Here is a 23,002-nt window from a genome sequence, read left to right on the forward strand (position 1 = left end):
TAAATTTTTAAAAATGCTTTAAACAATATCCTATAGTAAATCATAAAGGAAGAGAATATGAAAAAGAATATATATAATTTATCTGAATTACTTTGCTGTATACCAGAAACTAACACAACTTTGTAAATCAATTATACTTAAAAAAAAGATTGCACACTGATTGCCCTCTGACCCCAGCTCCCACATCAGCCTCATCTTCTCTATCTCCCATTCCCCAGAGACGTGCATCACCATTCCTCTTGAGTGTCACACCTGTTCACACTAGGTGCTTTTGTGTGGCATTTGTATCATGCCATTGTACACTGGAGTTGGTAGTTTCAGAGAATGGACACTCCTAGCCGTTCACCTTTATAGCCAGTTTGTAGCCACTAGTGAGGTGCTCAGTGAATGCAAGGATGAAGGAGTAGACCTTTCTGGAAGAAGAACCTGAGTAACTGCTGCAGGAAGTGAAGGAGGGTGAGAAGCAGCTGGGGAGGCGCTGGTACTGCACTGAAGGGGTGAGCGGATGGGTGGACTGTTGGATTGTGAGCTATTCCCTCATCAAGGCCTGAGGCTGATCCCGAGAAGAAGGGGTGGCAGGGAGAGATGGAAGGAGAAAGAGGGTGTTTCCTGTCTTCTACCTGCTGCTGCTGCTGCTAAGTCGCATCAGTCGTGTCCGACTCTGTGAGACCCTATGGACGGCAGCCCACCAGGCTCCCCTGTCCCTGGGATTCTCCAGGCAAGAACACTGGGTGGGTTGCCATTTCCTTCTCCAATGCATGAAAGTGAAAAGTGAAAGTGAAGTCGCTCAGTCGTGTCTGACTCTTCGAGACCCCATGGACTGCAGCCTACCAGGCTCCTCTGTCCATGGGATTTTCCAGGCATACAGATAGTTAGTTTAGGCTGTTTGCTAGATTAATGAGGGGTAGCTTTCAACTCTGAACTTAGATGAGAGGGGGAAATATCTTGGAAGCAGAAAGGTTTAACAGAACCCCCGAGAGATAAGAGTTTAATGTTTTTTGAGAACCTGCTGTGTGTACAAGGCCCTCTAGATAGTATGTCGAAAATTGAGATTAAGACACCTTTCAGCTCTCTAGTGAGATAAGGCTCCAGAAATAGATACTTTACTTCCGCTGAAGGGTTGTGGCAGTTATTTCCATGGGATGGGGAGTTGACTGGTATTTTTTGAGCACCTACTCTGTGTCATTAATCTTCAGATAGGGGATGAAAGTGTGGGAGTAAAAGGATTGATTAAAACCTTAATGGCTCAGCAGTAAAGAATCTGCTTGCAAAGCAGGAGACATAGGAGATGTGAGTCCGATCCCTGGGTTGGGAAGATCCCCTGGAGAAGGGAATGGCAACCCACTCCAGGATTCTTGCCTGGAGAATCCCATGGACAGAGGAGCCTGGTGGGCTGTATAGTCCATGGAATCTTGAAGAGTCGGACATGACTGGAACACCTTAGCACAGGCACATGAAAGATTATTTTTGGCTGAGTTAATTGACATTGACAGGTAGGTACAATTTGGCCCATTTGTTCAACTTTAACTTAGTACTTAGTATCTTAATACTAAGCTCCTTTCCTGCTCAGAGGACAATCGATGCTAACAGGAATGTTTTGTAACTTTTTAAATATGCTTTTTAAATTTATTTAAATATTTTTTGGAAAAGATTTTTACAATGTTATTTTGTAGCTTTTATTCATCATCCATTTGTTTTGTATTGTCAAATTTATATTTCGGAGAGTGGCCAAGAAGCACGTTTTTCTTTACCCCTGAGTGAATTAATATTCTCTCTGAGCCTCCTCAGACAAAGCCAATATATATTTTTATGTATCACTTTTCAAAGTTGAACTTTTCTATCACCCTGAAGAGTTTGAGGGCAGGCAGGGGCCCTTTTCCAGGGGGCCTCAAAACAGCACAAGCCGTAACAGTTTTCTCAAAAACTAGCAGCCTTAGTAAGGAAATCTGGTACATTAAAAGAACTCAGGAACCCCAGAAAACTGGCTTCCTTTGTTCAGATACTTCCGGTTTAAAAGATGACTTCTGATAACTGGTTCCTCTTTATCACTGTTAAGTTTTGAAGTCAGCGAGTTTGGTTTGTTTTCCAGCACCGCATGTTGTCTGTCTTTGACTTTCCAAAGCGGTTGGGCTGGAGACGTGTCAGAGCAAATTGCAGAGTTCATTGGCTGTGACTTAGTGTCTCACACCATAGATCACAGGTGGCTGTTTCTGCTTGCTTTTAAAGTAGTTCTCTCAGCCTCAGTGCTGTTGACATTTTGGGCTGAATAATCTTGTGAGGGGCTACCTAGTCTATCATAAAGAGCAAGAGTTTTTCTCCTAGTCCAATTTACAGGGGCAAAGCTGTGTTTTTTGTTTGTTTGTTTTTAAACTACTCCTTTAGAGCAATGGTTTTCAATTATTAGTGATTTTGTCCCCCAGGTGTACTTTGGTGATGTCTGGAGACAGTTTTGGTTGTCATAAGCAGGTGGATGAAGATGTGTTATTGCATCTAGTTAGCAGAGGCAAAGGATGATGCTAAACATCCTACGATGCCCAAGACAGGTGTCCCACCCCGCCCCCCCCCCCCCCAAAAAAAAGAGTTTTCTGGCCTCAAATATCTATGGATTGAGAAGCTACATCAACAGAAGCTGCATTAAATGGAATAGTCTATCCCCCATTCTAGGATTGCAGTGCATCGCTAAATGGTCATAAGGCTACTTAGTAGTAGCTGTGATGAAGACCATAGTTCTTAGCTCTCAGTGTCCCATATCGTGGGATAGGCATGGAGGGAGTGGCCTTTTACAAAAGGTGAATTTACAGTGAGGTCTGCAGACCACAATAATTAACAGATGTCCATGGCCCCTGGCTGAAGTGTGGGTTACCTGAGTTACTGTTTTTCTGTCTTCAACTGGAAAAATGTGGGCAAGGTGAGCAGTCCAGGAAGCCACGGGAGAGAAGTTAGCTCAGCTGACCCCCAGAGAATCTCACCCTGACTTTCGCTGGGGTCTCCCTGAAGGCCAGGCATTGCCAGGCTTCTGAGCAAGGCAGGCATGTGAGAAGGTGGCACTACTATCGCTGGGAACAGAGGAAAGGGGCTGTGGGTACCCACTGAGGGACAGTCCAGCAGTCTCGGGGAGGGTCTCCATGGTGACCAGTAGAGCCAGGCTTCCTGGGGTTGAATCCTGGCTCCTCACAAGCCAGCTGTGTGAACTTGGGCCAGTTATTTAACCTCTCTAGACCTCAGTTTCTTCTTGTGAAGTGGAGAGTGGATAACACCTTGATAGGTTCTTTGTAAGGATTTAAGAGAGTGAATATATGTGAAGTTCTTAGAACTGTACCTGCCGGAGTCAACACTCAATGTGTCAGATATTGATGGTGGTGGTTTAGTCACTGACTTGTGTCCTACTTATTGCTACCCCATGGACTGGTTCTGTTCTTCAGCCATCAGATGTGAGTACACAAAGACATTCTCAGATACCCAACTGTGTTGCCCATCTGGGTGGGAGCAGAAGAGGCCCTGTTTCTTTTTTCCTAAGAGCTTTCAGGGCAGGTGGGTTCTGGCCCATTTATGTTCTCTGTCTGATGTCAGGTTAGAGCAGAGGACAGGGAGGATAGAAGGATGGAAAGTTCCTAAAGCTGAGGAATGAGGAAGCATCCTCACTGCTTCCTCTGACTTCTAAACCTTCTCTTTCCCGGGCAGAGGAACACTTTTGAACTCTTCTTCTAACTTGCTTTCCTCCTGATCCTCTGGGGAGGAGGTAGCAACCCCATTGGGAGGGTGGGTCTTTGGGATGCCTGGGCTGTTTCAGTGCACCTTAGTTGAAGCGTCCTCCTTGGGAAGTCATGCGAGACACAGTTGCACTAAATAGTCATAGCATTAGTTCAGCCTCTTTTCCTTGTAGAAGCCTGGTCCCCTCCCCATTGGTACCTCCCCTGGAGGGCAGAATTGCAGAGGCTCCAAGGGCAGCTGCTGAGGCCACTTATGCTGAAGTTGGCTTGTGAGATGCTTGCTCACACTTCCTCACATCTGCCGCAGACTCTGGCTTCCCACTGGGGGAACCACTTGAGGTGTCTTGTGCTATTGAGTCATAGGGCTGGGTCATAGTAGGTTTCAGCCCCACTGACCCTGGAGTTTTAATGAAGTGAATGGTCATTCTCCCATTTTTTTTTTTTTTTGGCACATTGACTGTAGAGTCTCTGGCCATCTTGGTTCTCAGCAGAGAGCCCTTTGCCCTTCATATACAGACTCTGGGCTGTCCAGCTTGGCCTCTTCTGACATTAGGGTGCCTGGGGTTCTTGACAAAGCCAGAGAGGACCCACGCTCTGCCTCCCATTCCTGTACAACCTTTGTCTTGTCTAGATTGTCATGGCTGGACAATCTCCTTTTCCCCGGAAGTGTCATGCTTTTTGCATTTTTGTCTGGATCTCTAAGCGCTTCCTTAATAGTCCTTCCCTGGAGCGGCGTTGTTGTCGTTCAGTCGCCCAGGCATATGCAACTCTTTGGGACCCCATGGACTGTAGCACGCCAGGCCTCCCTTTCCTCACCATCTCCCTAAGTTTGCCCACGTTCATGTCCATTGCATTAATGATGCCATCCAGCCATCTCATCCTCTGATGCCCTCTTCTTCTGCTGTCAATCTTTCCTACCATCAGGGACTTTTCCAATGAGTTGGCTATTTGCATCAGGTGACCAAAATATTGGAGCTTCAGCTTTAGCATCAGTCCTTCCAATGAGTATTCAGGGTTGATTTCCTTTTAAAATCAAAGATTTTATTTGACTGGTTTGATCATCTTGCTGTCCTAGGGACTCTCAAGTGTCTTCTCCAGCACCACAGTTCGAAGGCATCAATTCTTTGGCACTCTGCCTTCTTTATGGTCCAGCTCTCACAACCGTACCTTACTACTGGGAAAACTATAGCCTTGACTATATGGGCCTTTGTTGACAGAGTAATCTTGGAGTTAATGAAGAGAGTGCGACTCTGGGAAATGTTGGTACCTTCCCACCCAGCCTACTTCCTTCTCCTCAGCTTAGCAGCCCTGTCCTGGAGGCTTGCATATGGCCTATGTTCTTGGAAGGCTTTATTCCCAACTTCTTCCTTCTGGCATCTCCATATTGTCTGATAAAGGAATGAAGCCAGATAAGCTATTGAACAGCTTTAATTTGGGCTAAATAAGGGAATTTGAAGCTGTCACTTTTCCTTTTTCCCATTTGAAGGGCTTTTTCCTCCCCAATTTTCCTGTTTCAACCCCTTCTAATGAAGTCTTCCAGCCATTTCCCATCAGCTCTCTCTTCCCCTCAATTCCCAAAGGCCTTAAAATAGCAAACATGTGCACCACTTACTAAGTGCTGGACTCTGTCTAGGAACTTGACCACAACTCAGGCCACCCTCAGGCAGCCCTCCAGGATAGCCATTATTACTGCCTGTTAGTCAGATGGAGACATCGAGACACAGAAAGGGACAGTACCTTGCTCAGGAGCAAGCCAGCATTCAAACCCGAGGTCTGATTCCAGAGCCCTGGCCTTTAGCCCCAGCATGGGGCTGCCTGGGACAAGTGGGGATGGCCAATTGTCTTTCAGCTTCATGGGGTTATGAGACTGGTGTCCATTGAAAGAGACCTTTGAGCTCATCTAGTCCAGACCCTTCGTTTTACAGTTGAGGAAACCAGGTGTCTTGTGCTAAGGGGCCAGCAGGGAACCCCGTTTCACGCCCCGGCCCATCCTGTTTCCTTTCAGCACCACTGGTATAGCATGAGCTCTTCCCATCATTCGGATGTGGGCTCCCCAGGAACCACAAGCAGAATTTGCTCTGTGGCCTATTCCTATGATAACCCCATAATTTTTTTGTCCAAACTGGATCACTTGAGGGTAAAAGGGGACATTGTTAACAGTTATGCTGCTACCACAGTGGGCAGATTATCCCGGGCAAACTGGGACATATGGTTGCCCTGCTTATGGTGGGTGTGACGAGGTGGGTGGGAAGGTCTGGGGCTGGACATGGTACAAAGGGACAGACCCAGGGGGTTTGATCCAGCAGGTGACAGAGGGCAGCTCACAGGAATGGGAATTTAGAAGCCCCTGTGGGAATCTGGGCTCAGGCGCAGAGTCTGGTCCCTGGCATAGGGCACTCCCGAGGAGGCAGGGTAAGGGATCTGGGGTATAGGCCAGGGCAGCAAGGTAGATGGAGAGGAAGCTCTGCTGCCAGGGTCGCATGCAGTGTGGGCCCAGGCCTGAAGAGCAGGGCCAGGCTCTGAGCACCTGGGCAGTCTGCAGGGGCCAGCACTTCTGTTACTCTCTCGCCCCTCTCCGCGGTGCTCCCCTTGCCCCTTTGTGTCCCCGTAACATGTGTCTGGAGCACCTGCTGTCTCTCAACACTGAAATAACTCTGGTGTCACAAATACGAAGTTGGGAACCTGGAGTCGGTGCTTTCATTCCTCTGGGACCAGTGACAGCAAGAGACGCTGTTTAGTCAAAAATGTGTTAGTATAACCAACTGGGAATTTGGGGAAGATATTTGTGAAGAGGCCATTTGTATTGGGCCCCTGAAGAACAACTGGGAATTTGTTAGGCCAGAGTAGGAGTACATTTTAGGTACGGGGTCAACACACAGCTCTAACCTTTTCAAGAAAAAACAAAACAAAACTCAGAATTGTATTGATGTGTGCAATTTAAGTGATTGTGAATCTATATCTTATTGTAGTGAAAGAAACTGCTTACTGTCTGTCCTTACTGTTTCAGTTTGTGATTAGTTGTTGACATTTGCCTCCTACTGATAGTCTGAGCATTTGCAGGCAGAAGGATCTCCTTTGTCCCAGTATCCTAAGTGCCGGGCACACTCAGTTTAGCAGTCAGTATGTGTGGGTGGAAGAACTGTTGCAGGGTCATGCACACCTGGGACATGTTATTCCTTTGAACTGAAGTCCTGTAGTCTGAGGATAGGAGGGTCCCAGGACAGGGGTCCCAGAGGCCTGTCTCCTGGACCCTGACAGGTGCTGTTGCCTGTGGTCTGTCTGGCTGTAACTTGATGCAGCTGAGAGCAAGAACTGGAAGAACAGGAAACCGTGTGACTCACGAGCCACAGGATCCTGGAGGAGTGGCCTGTGAGCCTCGCTCCACACTCACCCTGCCCTCCAGGGTGTGTGAGTGTGTCGGCTGGCATCTCCCTGAGGTGGCATTGTGCCCCTAGCGGGGGTCTGCTTTGTCCCATCTGAAAAAAGTGTCAAGGCAGATCTGTAGCTTTTGGTTAGCTGCATTTCAGAGGTCAGGAGCCTTAAAGAATCCAGAATCTACTGTGTCTTTTCCTCCCCAACTCATCCTTTTTTTTTGTTGTTGTTATCTTATCGAGAACATCTGGCCTTGGCTTGGCAACTTTACAGGATAAACCTGCTGCTCTTTGTACAAACTTGGTCCTCCCAGGAGGAGTCTGTGAAGACATTAGTATTAATGAGGTCACAGATAGCAGTTACCTAGCTTTCCCTGGATGAGCGCACACCTATGCCCCAGGTCAGGGCATTCATCTGGCCTGGATGTTACGGGACCTGTTAGGAACTTGGCCTATGGTTTGGGGAAGCTTCTTCAGACCTTGGTTTCTTTGTCAAAGATTTGCAGCAAAACACTGGCAAAGGAATAATGTGAAAACATGAAATTCTTTTTAAACTAAGTTGCAAGTGTATATTAGCACATAGAGTCACTGGAAGGCTTTGTGTGGCTGCATTTAGGTTATAGCTTTCCCCTCTGATTTGACCTCTTTGGCCCTACAATGTGCCAAAGACTAGGACCTAGTCAGTACCTTGTCATTATTCCTTCCTTTATTTTTATTTTTATTTTTATTTATTTTTATTTTTTTTTTTAGAATATTTATTTTTCCTTTTCTAGTCTTTTGAATTATGGTTTTTATTATTGCTACTTTTTTAAGAAATGTTTTAATGTTAGTGAAAGTGAAAGTGAAGTCACTCAGTCATGTCCGACTCTTTGCGACTTTATGGACTGTAGCCCACTAGGCTTCTCCATCCATGGAGTTTTCCAGGCAAGAATACTGGAGTGGGTTGCCATTTCCTTCTCCACCTTCCTTTATTTTTAAAGTGAAGTATAATTTGCAGAGAGAACTGCAAACACTAAGTAACTACCACCTAGATCCAGTAACAAATTATTACCAGCAATAGCAAGTATGTGTGTGTGTGTGTGCTAAGTCACTTCAGTCATGTTGGGCTCTTTGTGACCCTGTGGACTGTACCAGGCTCCTCTGTCTATGGGACTCTCCGGGCAAGAACACTGGAGTGGGTTGCCATGCCTTCCTCCAGGGGATCTTCCCAACCTAGGGATTCGACTCAGGGTTTGAACTGGAGTTTCTTGTGTCTCCTGCATTGGCAGGCAGGCTCTTTACCACTAGCAGCAGCTGGGAAATCCCAACAGCAAGTATATCCCCCACTAAATGTAATCACTATCCTGACTTCTACTTGCGTAGATCTGTTTCTGCACTTATTATAAACGGACTCATATGATCCGTTCCCTTTTGTATCTGGCTTCTTTTACTCAACTTTGTATTGTGAGATTCACCTATGTAGGTGTGTAACGACAGGATGTAACTATACAGCATTCTCGTTGCTGTATAGTACCCTGCCCCTGCCCCTCCAGCCCTGTTTTAACTGTAGTTGAGTTAAAGTAGATGAACCTAGCCAAAGTCCTTCACTTCAAGGGGGCGTGGTCCTTCCTAACTTTCTTCCTAGGAGACTAGGTTATAGAGCCCTGGAGTCTGCCCTAATATATTATTTAATACATATACACCAGATTATATCTTTGGTACAAATATAAAAGGGCCAGGAAAGTTGAAATTCAGTCAGTTGGTTTGCTTGGGGACTAGAAGAATCTAAAACATAGGAATTAGCTAGTGTTCGTTCAGCAGCTCCTGGAGAGAAGGTTCTAGGTACTAAATCAGAAATACTCAAAGACTGGAGAAAGCAGTCTGACAGGACAGCAGTACCTCAGGGTGTCCTTGTGTCCTCGGCCCAACTGTGCTTATGGGGTTGCTTTCTTATCCAATTTGGTCACTTGAATTTGCCCTTCTACCAGGAGGGTGTATCTTGTAGGGATGACTGATGAGCATTTGCTTGTTCATGTATTATTTATTTTCTGCCTGCTTACTAAAAGGATTAGATGATATGGTTTAACTTTCATTGAAAGGACTTCTAGAATAAGAGTCATGGAACAGGCAGGAATGATTTAAAACTTTGTCCATTAAAGTTGAGTACAGAGCCCTGAGCTTCCTACTAGCCAAAGCAAAAACAAAAAACAACAACCACCAAAACTGACTCTTCCTGAATCAGTTGTTTTAATTTCATTGGCCTGTATCAGGAAGTACAGTGACTCTGGGCAGCAAGACTTTCTCTTGACACTAAATCCAGGGAATTGACTGGCCAGTGAACAACACAGCAATTTCATGCAGTGGGGTGATCTTTATGATTCTCCCTTCCTGTGACTCCTTGATTAAAGGTAACTAGGATTAAGTCATACTAATATGAAGGCATTGCATTAGGCAGCTAATGCAGGGTAGTGAGGTGAGTGGCTTTCTGGTCATAAAGTTCATAACCTCCTTTCAGTATCCTGGGCTTGCCCACACCTTCTAAGCCTTTTCACATGATCTCTCTACTATCTCCATGTCAACATACATCCATTGACATGTATGTTGGATACGTGTTTTCTTAGCCCAGAAGCAATCTCCTCTGAATGCTAGTCTCATAGGCCATTTACTCATAGCTGTGACACTTCCCATGGGCCATTTTACATTAACACCCATCTTCCATTCATTTCAGAAACATTGAGTCTACAATGAGTTGAGTTCTGTGCTATCTTATAAAGTCCTAGAGAACAGGAATCTTGATTTCTTAAAAAAAATTTAAAAAACATTTGTGTGCATCAGTTGACCCTTGAACAATATGGGTTTGAACTGTACAGGCCCATTTATATGTGGATTTTTTTCAGTAATAAAAATGTGCTATAGTTCTATATCACTGCATTATTCACAGTCGGTTGAATCTGTGGATGTGAACTATATACAAGGAATGCCAACTATGGAGGTTTAGCTCCCAACCTGTGTGTGGGTCAAAGACCCACTGTATATATATTTAGAGTGTACAGTTCAGTGGCATTAAGTACATCACATTGTTGTACAACTATCACCACTATTTCTGCACTTGATTTCTTTTAAAATTATATTCTTGTATACTATAGTGCTTTGCATGTAATTGATTTTCAACAAAGACTTAAAATGAGAGAAGCTGGGGTCAGGGATTCAGCAATTGAACAATAGAAAGGAATCTTACAGATTTAGATGTTGAAATTTAAGGTTTCTTCAATACTTTCTTTTGAGACCTTTTAAGGTATTCAAGGTAAGATTTATGGCACTTTATGTAACAAACTGTCAAAGTTGGCATATTGTTCTTTTCTGGATGTAAGTAGTTTGATGAGGACTATTTCTTCCCTGGGACTTGTTAGGATGGCCTCAGGGAAGGCCACTAGTCATTCAGTTGAAATTGGCCTGCAAGATGAGGGTAGGTTCCTGAGGACACTTGGGGGTGGGATTGTCATTTACTATTTCTGACACTATAGTAAGGGATCTGGGTGATCCAGATTCTGGTTTCAACTCTGTGACCTTGGTCAAGGCTGCTCCCCTGACCTCAGTTCTGTGAGTTTCCTTTCTGGCTCTCACCTGCAGGCCTTTCCTTTCTGGGCTTCCTCATACCTGGCTGGGGCTGTGTCTGCCACGCCCGAGCCACTTCACACTTTGAATTGGAGCCTCTGCTCCATCCATTCCTTGCATTGTTGCTATGACAGTTTCTCCTTTTAGTGCTAGTCTAGAGGAAACTGTGGGCACTTAAGGAGATGAGCTTTCCATTTGGCTGTGTTGTTCAGTCACTCAGTCGTGCCTGACTCTTTGCGACCCCATGGACTGCAGCACACCAGGTTTCCCTGTCCTTCACCATCTCCTGGAGCTTACTCAAACTCATGTCCATCGAGTCGGTAATGCCATCCAACTATCTTGTCCTCTGTCATCCCCTTCTCTTCCCGCCTTCAATCTTTCCCAACCTCAGTGTCTTTTCTAATGAGTCAGTTCTTTGCATCAGGTGGCCAAAGTGTTGGAGCTTCAGCTTCAGCGTCAGTCCTTCCAATGAATATTCAGGACTGATTTCCTTTAGGATTGCCTGGTTTGATCTCCTTGCAGTCCAAGAGACTCTCAAGAGTCTTCTCCAACACCACAGTTCAAAAGCATCAATTCTCCATCACTTAGCTTTCTTTATGTGTCCAACTCTCACATCCATACATGACTACTGGAAAAACCACAGCTTTGACTAGACAGACCTTTGTTGGCAAAGTAACGTCTCTGCTTTCTATTATACTGTCTAGGTTGGTCATAGCTTTTTTCCCAAGGAGCAGGCATCTTTTAATTTCACGGCTACAGTCACCATCTGCAGTGATTTTGGAGCCCAAGAAAATAGTCTGTCACTGTTTCCATTGTTTCCCCATCTATTTGCCATCAAGTCATGGGACCAGATGCCATTATTTTAGTTTTTTGAATGTTTAGTTTTAAGCCAACTTTTTCACTCTCTTTCACTTATCTTAGGCTGAGCCTGAAGTTACTATTCTCCACCTAGATGGGGGCCTTAGTTCTTGCAGAAAAACTCAGGAGAACTCAAGAGATAATTGTTCTGTGTATCCCTTGAGGAGGAACCAGGACCCTGCTTTATTGCTGCACTGTTATTTCTTGGCTGCTTCTCCTTCATTTCCAAATTCCGTCGCTTCCCTAGTTAGTAACTGTTGAGTCTGATATTTAGAACTCCGGGGAAGCCTAGGAGGTCGATGCCTTTTTCCTGCAAGCATGAACCGGGGCTTAGAAAGGCTTTTGTGCCTGGGAAGGCCCCACAGGGTCTTGTTTGTTTTCAGTTGCTCTTTCGAACTTCCCTTGCCGGAACCCACAGTTCTAGAGAGGAGGCAGGCATGGACTAGTGTCTTATGTGAAGAAAGAAATTGACCAAAATTGCCCAACGACGAATTTCTAATCTTGAGATTGCTAAATAGATGTGTCTAAAACTACTATCTCTTTAATACACACCCTTGCCTCTGGTTAGGCAAGTGACCTTCTCATACCTCAACCAAGCCTTGCTTCTGGCCTGCCTCTTTATCCCCAGCCTGGAATGCCCCCTCCTTTCCATCTTTTTTCCTCATAGAGATTTAAAGAGAAGTAGTCCAGGGTGATAGGCCACATGCACACCACAGAAAGAGAGGAGAGAATTTGGGGAAACAGCTCCTGTTTTGCTAACCCCAGTGTGACTAAGTAGGGTTAAGAAATGTCTTTGATCCTCTGAAGGTGCCGCTTGGCACAGGGGAGTCTGGGAGGAAAAGAGGAAAGGGGATAGACAAAAAGGTTAGATATTAATAGATAGCTTTGCATTTGCCACCTCATTTATGCTAGTGACTCCGTTGTGAATGCTAGCCCTCCCATTTTATAGGGAGGAAACTGGGACTCAGATGCCTGTATAAATGCTAGAGCCAGGATTTGAACACTGATTTTTCTGATGTCACAGCCTACAGTTCCCCGCCACCACCTACTAAATAAGGGCTAACCTGAATGATTCTACTTTGATAGCTTCCAACAACTGAAACTTTTCCCCAACAAATTTCAGATTTGTCTTTCCAACTCTCAACACCCAGGATTGATGAAGGATTATTTCACAGTTTAGCCTAATGTCTTAAGTACCAACTTTCAAAGATCCCAGGCAGAAAGAGGTAACAAATGACCTTGAGCAGTGTTGGCTAGAACACAGTCCGTTATTATCACATTATTGGTAAGGTAGATACCAGCCCAAGGAGAGGGGAAGATGTCCGAACATCCAGACAGTAATAAAGGTGTCAATTTGATTAGTCTGGAATGGGTCTTTGGGATTCTTAATAGGTCATTCTAACATGTAGCCAAGTTCAGAAACTCTTATCCCAAGTGGCAGAACATAGACAGAAGTTATCAGAAAGTAGATTTATCTCAGAGAAAAAGCTTTCTAACAACTAGAGCTGACCAACAGTAGAAGCTAACCAATTTTGAGAAGTGAGGAGCCTGTCATGCTTGGAAGCATTCAGATCTAGGCCTGATGACTATTGGGGTAAGAGGGACAAACAAGATAAACTCAAATGCTGTCTACGTTCAATGGGATTTTGAATTGTCATTACCCCAAGGTTCTCTCTAAGAGTTAGTGTTTTTAGCCATAGCGTTACTGTGCTGTGTACATTTGGTAACTCCTAAATGATATTCTCCTATGACTTTGGGCCTTCGCTGTGTTCCCTTCCTCTGGTTGCACTGTGAGTGAAAGTTGGCAGGATTCTGTCAAGTGCATTTACTTCCTTCCCAACCCAGGAAAAAGGTCTTCGTCTGGAGGCTGCTTCTGTTCCCGATTCCTGCTTCCCTTGGCTACCCTCAACTCAATGCAACAGTGCTGGCCAAGGCTGGGTGGGCCTCAGCGGTGTGTTAGGAAGTTAATAGCATCAGCTGATTCCTTCCTGAGTGGCCCTAAGAAACTCAGGGTGGATACATCATCATGTCCATCATTATGGCCCAAAGAGAGGAAGTTTGGGCCAAGGTGCTGTAGTTGCATTTTTCATAGCTGTCCTGTATCCTTTTTCTTGGTCTCATCTGATGGAGAGTAAATCAAAGCACTGAGGTCATCCAAGAAACTGCAGAGCAGAGAGTCCCCACTCAGATGAGGAGGGTCCTCAGGAAAAGTGAGGGTGGTAGTCCTAAGGGCCTAGCTTTAGAGCCAGACACCTGTGCTCCTCACCAAGTGATCTATAAAATGGAGATGTAGACGTTTTGCAAAAGGGCAATGGATGTCATGTCAGTAAACTTGTAGGGTGGGTTTTGGGAGGTAAGAAATGCTTGGTAAATGTTTAGCTGCTATAATGGTGATCATCATGATCGTTTTCATCTGTTAACTGAACACTGAAGAATGATTATAATCTCTTGGGTAAAGGGCAACATGATTTGAGTAAAGGCTGACCCTTTAACTTGTTAGGTCCTTTTGAGAGTTAAGGATGAGGAGTGTTGACTAGATTTCTGACAAGCCTTGTAGCAGCTTAAACATCAAAGTTAAATTAAGCATGACCACAGTAGAATTATGGCCATCCTATCTTGGTCTTTTGTGTACATGACCTCACACTCCAAGAAGGACCTCACACTTCTCACACTCCACAGGGCAGCTCCTTAACAGGGCAGCACCATAGGCTCAGCTTTCCCACAAGGGAACATTTGCAACATCTGGAGCCATCTATGGAGGCGGGAGTGGGTGGCAGCGAGGCTTCTGGGCCTCTCTTCTTTTTGGGAAAGTAGTAAGGCAGGAGCTCCAACTTAGTCACCTGTCAAACTCATGACAATGTCCAGAGATATGTCTGCTGCCCTCAGACCTGCCAGGGCAGCCCTGTGCGTGTCTGTGTGGGGGAATGACTGGTTCAGAAGATGGCCTTTTAGTGGATGTGGCCAGCCTGAATGCACTGTAGTGCCATTAGAGCTGCATAGACCTTGCTGCTCAGGGGCATTCATCTAGTAGAGTGGACAAGAGCACAGCGGGCTGCCTGTCCAGCCCTGGCTTAATCTTTTGCATCTGTGTGATTTTGGGCATGTTGCCTTCCCCTTTCAGTTGAATGGAGAAAATAACACCTCAAAGGGTTGGATTCAGTGAGTTAATGGGTATAAAACCTTGAGAACAGGTTTTGCTGAAGGGTTTGCTGTTATTACTATTGACTATGAGGTTGTACTTGGCTGTGACTTGGCTTTAGCCTTTGTTTGGTCTGGTGGCTGGGACTTGTACATTAGCCCTGAGATGCGTTAAGCCCTAATGTAGTGTTCCTAGGCCAAGCCGGGTGTCACTGGGTCTGAAGCAGGAGGCCTCTGGGGTGGTTATAGTTGCTCTGGGCCCAGAGTCTCCCTCGTTTTGCCTCCCACTGTGCCAACAGAGAGAGGACTTGTCTGAGCCTATACGCTTTTTCCTTCTGGGAGCCTCACGTGTCGCTGTAGGGGAGGCCAACCTCCTAAGGAACACCCTGGCTCCCCAGTATTGTAGGAAGCCCACATCAGTGATCCTGCTAGCCCCACAGACCTGAGGTGCCATGAACCTGAAATTAGGAAATAGAGTGGATGATTGAAGTCTTTCTGATTTAGACCAAAGGAGTTAGATGTCTACGGTAGCGCTCTAATAAATGCTGGCAGCAAGGGAACTTGGGGATATCCTCATTTCTGCAAATTTAAAGCTCTCTATGACAAGCCTCGTCCCTCCGCTGGCCGGGGAGGGAGTAGAGAGTGGCTTTCACTGCTCTAGGCCTGCTTTGTCCTTTTCCATCCCATCTGAGGACTGTGTCTGTCAATTTTGTTCTGTTTTAACCACATCACAGTGACGGAGAGGGGTGGGCTGACTAACCACAGTCTCTTCTTTGTGTTGCTTACAGCTTCTTGCAGCATTTTATCCAGTTTCTGATCTTTCAACTTTTGGGATTTTAGAAGAATGATGAAAGATTATTAGTGGTCAGGATGTTTGAAATGATCCGAGAAGGGCCAATCTCATAATTACTCAGGAGAGAGGGATGGACCCCAAATCCCACAGGGAGTTAGGATGTGGCCTGGAAGAGAGAACATGTGAGTAAGAGGACTGTTTCTCTTGCTCTCTATCTACTTCCGCAACCCCGCCCCGCCCAACCCAAAAGAGGGCAATGGGTCTGTTCTTTCCTTAAAGTATTAAACAACTTTTGCCATTTCTCTGAAAGTCTCAAGCTTCAAAATTTGGTTAAAAAACTTTGGTTTTAACTCAGAACCAAAAAAGTTTGGTTCTAAGAAGATCTGACAAAGAAAAAGTGCTGGAAAATAGAATAGTCTATTAATACTAATGAGCCCATTTGTCTGGGAAAGCTAATTGTAAATGTGTGTGCTTCTTGGTCAGAGTTGGGCAAAGGACAGGTGGGCGTTTATTTGTGTTTCCCACAGGAGTAACAGGGGTAGTGGTCGTCAGCCAAACCAAGCCGGTCAGGATTCCCGAATCCTGAAGTTTGGGGGCGGGGAAGAACAGGGTCTCTTCATCCCCCAGTTTGCTGGTGAGGCTGGGAGTACCAGGTCCACCACCCTCGTACCTGGAGGGCACAGCTGTAGCTTGGTCCAAGGGTCCCAATTCCACCCCCATCTCTGTGGCCAGCAACCCCACCTGGCCTGGACATTGCTGCTGAGAACAGGGATATTATGGAAACTTGAGTGCCTCCTTGGATGGATTTCTATCAGATCTTTTTCTGATCGAAGGAAACTGGGAATATCCACAGCCAGAGCAGACAAGAGCCTTTAAGAAGCAGACTGTCTGAGGGGGACTCCTGTTGTTTCTCCTTCTCCCAGAGTTAAATCTGGGAAAAGTTCACATAAATTTATGTTGAGAACAAGATAAGTGAAATGACTAGGGAGAGCTGCCTCTGCCTCTGAGGATGGGGGAGGACCTTTGCTTTACCACATGTATCAAGCCTCTGTCAATGTGTCATGCACTGTGCTAGGCTTCAGGGATGCAAACGTGAACAAATAGTCATCGTTCTTACCCTTGGTGCTTATGATTTGGACACTAATGAATATATATTGCCAAATTGAGGTTGGTGATGTGAAGGGAAAAGTCTGAGTTCATAGGAAAAAACAGGGAGGCCTGATTGTTTTTTTTTTTTTTTTGGCCTGATTGTTTTATTAGGAAGATCAGAGAAGGCTTCTGTGCAGAGAGACCTGAAGGATTGGTAAGGGATCTGTGGATGAAGAGCAGAGTGAGGTGCTGTGTGGCTCGTGTGAACAGTCGTACAAGCAGGGAAGGGCAAAGTTGGTGTGTTGGGGGACGGAGCCAAGGCTGGCCTGCACAAGGAGTGCAGAGGCACCTGGTAAGATGAGGAGGAATGGGAGAGGCCAGGCTGTATGGTAGGGCCTTGGAAGGATTTCAGATATGGTGCTGATGGGAAGTCACAGAAAGGTTTTAAGCATGGGAATAGTGTAGACTCTGTCTGGGGATGGAAAATGGATGGCAGAAGTAAAAGTAGAATCAGGGACTCTTATTAGTCTAGGGAGGAGGCGATGGCTGCTTGGCCTGTGGTGAGGGGCAATAGGGTTGGCACGACTGGCCTTGAGTGCGGAGGACAAGAGATGAGCCTTTCCCCTAGCTGGCCTTTCCCCTGGTCTTCACCATTCTCCAGAAATAAAATTAGACCATTTTTCTAATTTTAATTTTTCGTTAATTTTTTTTTTAAAGACAAAGTCCTGTCACAGATTCTGGTTCAACAGTCTTTAATAACAACCTTCGGTACCTAATAGATTTTACCCTTTTGAGAAGCTGAATGATGTTGCATGACATCAATGAATACCATAATTCATTTAGCATATATGTCACTATTCATGTTCCCGTCTTTCAGGTTGACCAGTATCTCTACCACATGCGTCTTTCTGATGAAACCCTTCTGGAGGTTGCTAAGCGGTTTCGCAAGGAGATGGAGAAAGGGCTTGGAGCTACCACTCACCCCACGGCTTCAGTGAAAATGCTGCCTACCTTTGTGAGGTCTACTCCGGACGGGACAGGTACTGTACCCACGGGGAGGGGTCTGGGAGCTCCTTTGCCTGGGGGAGACTTGGGTGACTTTGCTCAGGGACCCAAAGAACTATATACATCAGTGACAGTTCTTTGGTTTTAAGCCTCAGAAGCCAATGCTGGCTAATTTAAGCATGTAGGGATTTGAATGGAAGCCTATGGCATGGGATAGGGGGAAGACTGGGAAAGGAGGCAGCCCGGGCAGTTAAGGGAAAAGTAAATCTTTGTCCTTCCTGCTGGGGTACTGCTATCGGCCATTTGATTCCATCCCGTGGCTCAGTTTGGGATTTTTATACCTTCACAGAGACTGCATACAGTGAGGGTCATAAACAACAAATATGCTTAAGATGCTTATGGCCATATGCCACGGCAGTCACTCTTGAGCCCACCTAACTGGTACATTCTACAGGCTTGCTGGAGAATCATTGTGGTACAGATTGTTCTAGATTGTTTCTTGAACTCCGTGAATAAAGACCACTAGAAATCCAAATAAACATGGGATAATGTAAAAGAGACATGGTACATAGTAAGGTATGAAAGTCTCTGAAATTGTGCAATTAGAACTTGTCAAGCTTTGTTTTACCCCCTTATTTGGATGCAGTCTGTATTTCATGATGCACCTCCCCAAAAGTGATTTAACTGAACTGGAGAAAAGGGTCATGGGGAGACTGAAGTTGGAAGGTGGGTTCGGGCTAGATTCAGAAACCTTGCGTGCATACCTGGAACACTGAGTCTTTCTTCAGTAATACGCACTGGGGAGTACTCAAAGTTTTCGAGAGGTGTGAGCAGAGCAGACTGGTAACGCACGTTGTCAGCAGCTTGTGTAGAGTGTGTGTGTGGGGGTGATGGGTGGTTAGTAGAGCACGGGGCATGGCCCTGGTGGAATGTAGTGGGCAGAGACCAGAGAGAATTCACAGATCATACCAGGGTGTGGAGCACAACTGTCCCAGGGTGGCAGCGTCCTCAGAGAAGGCAATGGAACTAAGTTGTACCAGCGCTTTCTGCAAACTAGCCACGCAGTTTGTTTCATTTAATCTTCATGTCAACCCTCCATTTTAGAGATAAAGTGTCTCTGGGGCCACGAGGAGTGAAGGGGGTGTGATGGCTACCTGCATATAGAAGGTGAGAGAGAGAGCCGGAGGCAGCTGCCAGGGGAGTGGGGGAACTAGGAAGTACAGAGCCTGAGCTGCCCAAGAGAGGAGACAGGCCAGGAAGCCGATGGTTGGTGAAGATCCGCATTTGCAGAGACACTCCCGGGGTGGGGAAAGTCACGGGATAGGGCTTGTTCATGCACGACGTGCTTTCAGAGTTTCCATCATGTCTGTGTCCCTGAGGCTCACCTTTCTACAGTTCCTAAAAGAAGTATGTGTTTGCTAAAGCCTTGGGTCCCAGCGCTGAGGGTGTGACCTTGCTCAGGACTGCTCTGAGTGAGTGTCTCAGCCTTTCGGAGAGCTCCTTGAGTGAGGAGCCTCCTCCGGTTCTCATGTATCTCGTGTGGCCTCTGGAAGCGCACGTTTACTCTACCTGCCACTTCCTCTGGCAGCCACACCCGCTTTTATTGCTTTTATTTGACATTCTGATAAATTTACTAGCTCTTTTAGTCCAGGGACCTTGTCTTTGTCTCAGGCACTAGCACTAAGCAAGTATCCTAAATATTTTCTAGATATATGTTATGGGCTAAGGGATTTTTCTGAGCACTTAATGTAGTAATTTATTTACTTTTCACAAAACCCTATAAGATGTGTACAAATTTTACCTTTTTTTTTTTTTTTTAAGATGAGGAGTTGGGAGCCTGAATGGTCAGATAATTGTCTACGGTCACACAGTTAATGAGAAGCTGAGTCAGGATTCAAACTCATAAATGCCAAAGGCTAGGCATCAGGGCTGCTGCACCTGATCCATGATGTGTGTACCTGCACGCATGAGCCTGTCCACTCAGCGACAGAGCACACCGCACATGCTCAGTTAAAATTTTTTGAAGCTTATTGGGGAGAGCTAGGTATGGGGCCAACTTTTTCTGTTCTTGTTGCTTTCCTGAGATTGGAGCATGGAGATCTCTCCTTGCCTCTTAGAGTTTAAACCCATTGCTATACTGTGTGGTCACAGATTCTACCCTGCTAATGGAGACAGCAACTAACATGGAAAAGGGATACTGTGTATTACATTAGTCGCTCAGTCATTTCCAACTCTTTGTGACCCCGTGGACTGTAACTCACCAGGCGCCTCTGTCCTTGGAATTCTCCAGGCAAGAATACTGGAGTGGGTTGCCATTCCCTACTCCAGGGAATCTTCCCAACCCAGGGTTTGAACCTGTGTCTCCTGCATTGTAGGCAGATTCTTTACCGTCTGAGCCACAAGGGAAGCCCCAGCTGTGTACTGGAATGTTTTATTCACTTACGCAGAGCAGGTGCCCCCTAGAGGACTGGAGACCAGACTGTAGGAAATGGGGTCCCCAGCCCCATCATTTCTCATTTCCTATTTCCTGAGGTGTCCGTGGGCCAGCTCCTCACCCCAGCTGTCTGAGACTCAGCCTTTTCTCCTTTGTAAAAATGAGAGGTAGATCCAGCAGTTCTGGTGTGTGTCATTGTGCAAAGGTCCTTGAATTACTGTAATGAAGGAAAAACCCATAATGTTCATCAGCTGGGCACTGGTCAATTAATGCAGAAAACAGTCCTCTGTAACCCAGCATAAACCATGAGACAGTTTTATCTAAATTCATGGTAAAATCATATATATATATGTGTACAGGTGTGTAAAGTCTCAAGGACATGTATTAAGTTATTGGTAGGGTTTGCCTGGAATGTGAGGTTGGCAGTGACTACATATACGTGTGTATGACAACTCAGCAATTCTACTTCCAACTATACCTTAAACAAATTTCTATATGAACTTGAGGAGACATGTCTGAGAATGTTTATGGCAGTGCTGCTTATAATAACAGTGTATTGGGAACCGTTTATAGACTGTATGATGGGATACTATACAGCATATTACCCCCAAAAAAGTGTATAAATATGGATACATCTGAAAAAAAAAAATGAATGAAAACAGCAGGATATGTACCTCACAGTAGTCGAATGTAATTAAAAAAAAAAAAAATCCCTCCAAGCATTATATGTTGCTCATGCACACATCCTAAAATTCTTAGGGTATAAACTGGAAAATATGTACCAGATAAATGATAGGGTTGCTTCTGGAGAGAAAGAAAATTGAACTGGGGAGGGGAACATGAGGGAATATAATTGAACGTGGTCAACATCAAGGCTTTGAGTTTTATGTTTTGTTAACTGAGGGCTGTGAGTTCTGAAAGGTGGCAGTGAGGACCGCTAACTCTTCAGTCAATAAAACTTGCTGAAATGAAGATTCTTCTTTGTTACTGACACCCCAGGAAAGTGCTGAGAGGAGAAATGAGGGAGTTGTGTGCAGGACCACTGCCTTTCTCCAGACACGGTCACAGAGCCTGTGAGGCTTGGCTGATGCGCCTGCTTGCTGGTCAAGGCTGCAGTCCAGACACTGCTGCTGCTGGCGGCAACTGTGCTTCTCTGCGGCAGAGGGCTCGAAAGTGAAGTCACTCAGTCGTGTCCGACTCTTTGTGACCCCATGGACGGTAGCCCACCAGGCTCCTCCATCCATGGGATTTTTCCAGGCAAGCAAGATGCACACCCAGCACTGATTTTCGTTGCTCAGGGAGCAGGTGTGCGGGCTCATCCCCATCATGGGTGGTCCTGCATTTCAGAGCATGGACCAAGTTCCAGCTTTCATAAATCAGATCTTAGCTATCTAATGGTAATCAGAGGCCTGGTAAGAGAATGTGGGAGAGACTTCAGGAAGTTTCAGGCCATTCATTTATGATGGAGGCCTCCATTACACCCAAGAAAAAAGAACCTCCAAATTATGGCTTGAGTTCTCTGTGAGAAGGAGGGGAATGTCAACAGCCAGAACCCTGTGGCGGCTGACTTGAAAATATCTGTGCTTCATAGGTTGTGTAGACCATGCGCAAAGAAACATAGTTGGGACAGATAAAAATGAAATATTTATAAATGATCCAAGGATATCTTTGTTGTTGTTCTAGCTGCTAAGTTGTGTCTGACTCTTTTGGAACCCTGTGGATAGTAGTCTGCCCCTGGTGACTGAGTAGTAAAGAATCTGTCTGCCAGTGCAGGAGATGAGGGTTTGATCCCTGGGTTGGGAAGACCTCCTGGAGGAAGAAACGGCAACCCACCCCAGTGTTCTTGCCTGGGAAATCCCATGGACAGAGGAGCCTGGCGGGCTACAGTCCATGAGGTCACAAAAGAGTCGGATACAACTTAGCGACTAAACAATAACAAAAATATCTTGCTTGGTGACTGAATTTGGTGTCAGCAGGGTATGTATATGAAAAATGCTCCTGATTTGTTTTTTTTCTCTAAGATAGTTTTAGGAAGTTGAAAGACTAACATAATGAACATCCATATACAGACTTCCTAGAGTCTACATTTATATTTTAACCAAATCTGTTTTTATCACATTCCTCTATCCTTTTGTCTCTCAGTCTAGCTTGTTTTATTTGAGGCATTGCAAAGTAAATTGTAGAAATCAGTTCATTTCAACCCTAAAACTTCAGCGTACTCATTATTAACTAGAGGTCAATGTTACCCTTTTATCTTTTGATGTAAAATTTCGTACGAGATGCAAACCTTAAATATCATCTGATGAACTGACAAATACATGCACCTATTTAATACAACGTCTATCAGGATAGAAAACATACCATCAGCCCAGAAGTCCCCTGGTGCACTTTCCCAGGCAGCTCCTGTCCCCAACCCCCAGAAGCAGTCCCTGTTTTAAATCCACATGTATTACTAGTTTTTCTTGTTTCAGAACTTCCGTTATATACAATCATACGGTAGTTACTCTTTATACAAGGCTTCATTTACCCATCATAATGCAGGCTTTATCCATGTTGTGTATATCAGTAGTTCCTTTTTGGTTGCTGATTCTCTGGTGTGACTGGAATCCTATATGACATGAATTCTATGGACACCTGGGCTGTTTCCAATTTTCCCCTAAGGTGAGGAAAGCTACTATAAACATTGTTGCATAAGCCTCTATGTGGAAATATGTTTCCATTTTCTTCCTTTTCTTGAGTAAACAACTAAGAGTGGCATTTCTGGGTCATAGGATTTGGGATGTGTTTTAATTCATAAGAAACTCCCGGACCAAAATGGTTTGAATTTTGGTTTCCAAAGTGGTTAAGCTATTTTATATTCCCAGCAATGCTGTATGAGAGTTCCACTTGCCCCAGTAATTACTGTCTGTAACTCCCCCTACCTGTTTTGCTTTTGGCAGTGCAGAGTTGAATGGAGAAACTGTTTACTTGTATCTGCCAGGAATCTCACCATCTTGAGCTCCCAGTAGGC

At 45.3% G+C, this 23,002-nt stretch overlaps 1 protein-coding gene across 1 annotated transcript in view; it reads left to right on the forward strand.

Moving 5' to 3' along the window:
* Nucleotides 1-23,002, forward strand: part of HK2 (hexokinase 2) — a 65,977-nt gene that overhangs the window by 5,491 nt on the left and 37,484 nt on the right. Inside the window, exon 2 of the mRNA XM_043918477.1 lies at nt 17,431-17,593. Coding sequence (XP_043774412.1) covers nt 17,431-17,593 — 163 coding nt within the window. The remainder of the gene's footprint in view (nt 1-17,430; nt 17,594-23,002) is intronic.

Source organism: Cervus elaphus, chromosome 11 (assembly GCF_910594005.1).
Source record: "Cervus elaphus chromosome 11, mCerEla1.1, whole genome shotgun sequence".
Lineage (NCBI taxonomy): Eukaryota > Metazoa > Chordata > Mammalia > Artiodactyla > Cervidae > Cervus > Cervus elaphus.